The sequence below is a fragment of the Mastomys coucha genome, unplaced genomic scaffold (assembly GCF_008632895.1).
Source record: "Mastomys coucha isolate ucsf_1 unplaced genomic scaffold, UCSF_Mcou_1 pScaffold20, whole genome shotgun sequence".
Classification (NCBI taxonomy): domain Eukaryota; kingdom Metazoa; phylum Chordata; class Mammalia; order Rodentia; family Muridae; genus Mastomys; species Mastomys coucha.
Genome location: NW_022196903.1, coordinates 143,600,836 through 143,606,006, shown reverse-complemented (window position 1 = coordinate 143,606,006; position 5,171 = coordinate 143,600,836). Strand labels below are relative to the sequence as shown.

Genomic DNA, 5,171 nt, shown 5'->3' with positions numbered 1-5,171 from the left:
CTCCTCCTCCTTCTTCTTCTTCTTCTTCTTCTCCGCCTTCTCCTTCTCTTCCTCCTACTCCTCTTCCTCCTCCTTCGCCTCCTTCCTCTTCCTCCTCTTCTTCTACTCCTTCTTCCTCTTTTTTTTTAACACATTGTAAACAGATGTATTGACTGATATTGGTCATAGATCCTGCAGTAGAGAGAGAAGCTCACCAAGATGCTAAGCCTTTATTTTCCAAAGGTGAAGAGGTGTACAGCCACTGGGGAAGACTGACACCTGGCTACCTCACTCCAGTTACTTTATTCAAACATAATACAAAGTTGACAGGGGCTGGGAAAGGTTCTAACTGCCAAAAATATCTTGCCCTTGATGCTCATAAGAGCAGACAATCCATACAAATCTCAGTCCCTTTTGACCATGGCTAGCCATAATCAAAAAAATAAGAACTCCAGGTTTGCCAGGAGTGTCTTAGGACTAAGATTAGTGCAGCTGTCAGCTCTCATTTAGCACCAAGTTCAGACTTCTATAAAGACAATATTTCTTCAAGGTTCAAAGAGTCTCACAATAATTTCTCAGCCTTTATCAATTAACCCAAGCACAGCAAAGGCTTTACTATACATTTCATTTAAAGCCAGACACAAAAGCTTTATTATACATTTCACTACAAAGATGATGCAAGTCAAACTAAAGAAGAATGTCCAGGGTCTGACTTCAGACCACATGACCTCAGACCACACTCTGAGAAGACAGTTTTGTCAAAATAAAGTTGTTAGTGATAGGCGAAACCTGTCCAGACAAATAGAAAACTAAAAAATTATTCTCTATATATTTAAAAACTAGAAACACAGTTGGCAAAACAAAGGGAATCAACTCTTCATTTAACCAAAAAGTAACAAGTAGACTGGCCAAACACTAGTATGGGAACCTTGAAGGGAGGCAGGAGATAGAAAATAAGAACTACACTTTTTCCAACATAGAATTTTTACTGATTATTTGGAAATTTCACATAATTTATCCAATCACACTCACTTCCCAGTCTTCCCAGGTCTATCTTCTCCCTTTCTGATCCTCCTCCCCCCAAAAAAAACAGAAGAAGAAAAGAAAAGAAAAAACCAAGCAAGTCAATTTGTGTTTCCCATATATTCACTGGAGCATGCTCACACTCCCAGTGACCAGTCACTTAAAGAAAACTGAGGTCTTGTGTCCTTCCTACCTACCTCAACCCTGCCAAAAGCCATCCATTGTGGGAGCAGCACTTCAGCATCCTTATCACAATTTTTAAGAGTTCTTTTCAATGGCTTCCTGACAGGGCTGTTTCTCTTCTCTTCTCCTATCTCTCTCTGCTTCTCCATGTCTCTGTCTCTCTGTCTCTCTCCCCCAACCCCTTCTCTGTGCGTGTCTCTGTCTCTGTCTCTCTCTCTCTGTGTTGGTGGGGTGGTGGTGGTGGAATATCATCTCCACACTGAATAGAAAGAAGCTTATTTAATACTATAACCCATATGTTAAAGAGTTGGTCTATAGCTTATTGGTTAGTTTAATTGTTAACCTAACTGGATTAAAAACATCTAGTGGAGTTGGTGAAGCACATGTCTCTGTAAGAGGATTTCTAAAGACAATTAGATCCTGAAAGATGAATCTTAAAGGGAATTGGCTTGTTTACCTCTTTCAGTTCCTGTACAACAGCCGAGAGCCTCTCATTTTCTGCCTGGACATTTGTAACAATAGCCCGGCTCTGCTTCAGCTCATTCTGCATCTCCAAGATCTTGTTTAAATAGTAAGCTTCCTTGGATGCAGACTCCTGAAGAAGTGTTTCCTCCCGAGTCTCTCCATCCTCAGCCACTTTACGGTGGATAGAGAAGGACTGCCCAAATGCCTGCAGAGAATTTGGGAAGAGAGAGTGCACAATGAGAAACACCTCGATTATTGAACAGACCTAGGCAAATGTTTTATTTGGTTTTGCATATAAGAAAAGCTACTCTGAAATATTACTAGATTAAAAAAATAATAAATGAATATACATACACAAATGTGTAACAGACTATCATGTCTAATGCTTCTAATAATGCAAGGATTGAACTTTGGCTCTCACTTAGGCTAAGTACATGTTAAACACCTAAGCTATACCTCCAACCTCTTCAAATGCAAAAGGTAAAGAAAAAATTTAAATATCTTGTAAAAATGTATGAGTCAAAGAAAACTTAAAAACATTGTTAGGTTCTTTATGCTACATTGTTTAGACACATCCGGTAGCTCATCACATTTTGTGTTATTGTTTCCTTTCTAGAAAACATCCACAAATATTTTCCAAGAGAGAAAATAATAACTGCATCAATTCTTCAATACATTGGCAATAATGCTAGACCAATTATGGGTAATACACTTAAAAGAAAAAAAACCCACTGGGACTCAGTCTCCCCAGTTATTTGGAGGTTTCTCTTTTTTTATTGGATATTTTCCTTATTTACATTTCAAATGCTATCCCCTTATCCGGTTTCCCCCCCTTCCCAGAAACCCCCTATCCAATCCCCCTCCCCCTCTCCCTGCTTCTATGAGGGTGTTCCTCCACCCACTTACCCACTCCTGCCTCCCCATGCTCGAGTCCCATACACTGGGGCATCTATCGAGCCTTCATAGGACCAAGTACCTCTCCTCTCATTAATGCCTTACAAGGCCATCCCCTGCTACATATGCAGCTGGAGCCATGTGTACTCTTTGGTTGGTGGCTTAGTCAGTGGGAGCTCTGGGGGATCTGGTTGGTTGATACTGTTGTTTTTCCTAGGAGGTTTCTTTAGGATTGCTTTCATAAATTTTAGAAAGCTTCCACTGTATTGGGTTTCCATACCACCCCTCAATTATAGCTATCTCTCCCTACATTCCTTCCCTCTGCTCACCTGATCCTCCTGTTCCAGTCCCCACCACCAGTGGACACATAAAATTTTTCCCCAGGGAGATTTTCAGGGAGATCAGTGTGTTCCTCCACTAGACCCCTCCCCCTTGTTACTTAGCTTCTCTGTGTCTGTAGATGATAATGTGCTTATCCTTTGGCTCCCTCTCATCCTTGTGCTCTCTTCCCCAAAGAAACAAACAAACCACATTCAATTTGTGTCACCCATATACTCATGACCATGACTCATGGTCAAACTCCCAATGGCCAGACCCTTAAAATAAATGAGTCCTTACCTACAAACCCCCGCCAGAAGCCATAAACTGTGAAGAGCTACACTTAAGCATTTTTTTATCACAATTTTTAAGAACTCTTTTCAATAGCTTCCTGTCTAAACAATTTCTTTTCTTTTTTTTTCCGGGGGGGAGGGGCATGACATTGCCACTGAAGCCTTTAATGTCTTTAATTCTCAATTGTGAGTCTGCAGTCATCAGTATCACTACAAAAGAAGCTTCCCTGCCCATAACAACCAGTGATAGCATGGACCATACTTTCAATATTTCTTAAATATCCTCTAAGTTAATTTAGCTATCCTGAAATTTTTTACCCCAATACAATACCCAATAGCTTCTTGATTAAATATATGTCAACTTAAGGCCTAATTCTTTTCATTTTTGCTATTAATTTTTAGGTTACCATACAAAGTAATGGAGTTTCATTGTGCATCTTTATACAGGTATCATTTTCTTTGTTCTCATTTGTTCCTTCTCCCCACTTTCCTCACCTGTGCTCTCTTACCCTTCCTCTCAGTGGTTCTCTTCCTTCACTCAGTCCTCCTACTCATATGCCACATGGATTCCACTATCTTCTCTATTTCCTACCCCCTTAAAATCCTTTTCCTTCCCTTTCATGATCACATCTAGTTCTCCTTCTCTGTCTCTCTGTCTCTCCTGCTCTTTCTCTGTGCATGTGTCTCTGTCTTGTCTCTCTCTCTCTCACACACACATATGCACGCATACACACACATTTGAAATATAGGTTCCACGTGTAAATATGTGCCATTTATCTTTCTGAACCTGGAAAAGCTTTTTGTTTTGTTTTGTTTTGTTTTGTTTTTTGTTTTGTTTTTAAGCTTAAGCTTTATTTTTAATTGTGTGTATTAAATAGTTGTCTGTGCATATGTGAGTGCAGGTGCCTTAAGAGTCTGGAAAAGGACATAAAATATCCTGAAGCTGGAATTAAAGGAAGCTGTGGGCTACCTAGTATGGATGCTGGAATTTAACTCAAATCCTCTGAAGGAGCATGAAGCACTTTTAACAGTTGAACCATCTCTTAAGTCACAAGCATTTTTTTTCCTCTTCTTGATAGTTTGTAAAGGATACCTCTGACTTGTTCAACGAATTCCCTTTTTAACTAGCTGAGATATTTCAGGACTTCATTATGTGTTAAATACATATAAAAGAAAACATATGACAAACTACAACAAAAATAAACCAATGTTTATAACTTAAAAACACACACACACACACACACACAGCAGACTCTGTTAGCCCCAAAAGTCTGTCCACAATTTACTGCTCCTATCTCCCTAATTGTACTCCCAGCTTCTGTCCAAATTAACACAATCCAAATATCACATTTTGCATTTTATTTGTATACACATGTATATATATATATATACATATATATATATATATATATATATTCCTTTTGCTTACAATATTGCACTTTCACTGCTATAATCTAATGTTTAAGTCTACTAATCTACCTGAAATTTATTACTGCTGATGAAATAAAACACGGATTCAAATTATTTTCTGTATAAACCATCAGTTTTTCTCAAACTCTTTAATGCTGCTCCTTTCCAAGTCAGCCATAAATCTTAATGGCATAAGTGTGTCTGCTTCAAGGATATCCCACAATATCTCACCGGTATTCAGAAAGTACTGAAGTTAGGAGACTTCCACTAAGAAAGAAGAGGAATCTGACATAACTGTATTTACTCATTAAGTTCTTTAATACTTTGAGTTTTCTGCATCTAAATGAAAGACTCTTCTAAGACATACGAGTGTCAATCTACAGATGAAAACATTTGTACAAGACTAAACTCATTCGCATGCTGAATTTAATTAATTCTTTCTGTAATATTCACATATATTTTTTGCTTATATTCTTTTTTATTAAATATTTTTAAAAACTTTTATTGCATTATGATAAGAAAAATTACATGATTTCAATTATCTAAATTTGTTAACATTTAAAAACATATTTTAATTAAATAGAATTGAATCACATTCTTGTTCCC

General features: G+C 37.9%; 1 protein-coding gene across 7 annotated transcripts in view; it reads right to left on the bottom strand.

Annotated features, from left to right (window-relative positions):
• Bicd1 (BICD cargo adaptor 1) overlaps nt 1–5,171 on the bottom strand; it is a 178,871-nt gene that overhangs the window by 75,113 nt on the left and 98,587 nt on the right. For all 7 annotated transcript variants that reach the window (XM_031384007.1, XM_031384009.1, XM_031384004.1 and 4 more), the window contains exon 2: nt 1,643–1,855. In XM_031384007.1, the coding sequence (XP_031239867.1) occupies nt 1,643–1,855 (213 nt within the window). The remainder of the gene's footprint in view (nt 1–1,642; nt 1,856–5,171) is intronic.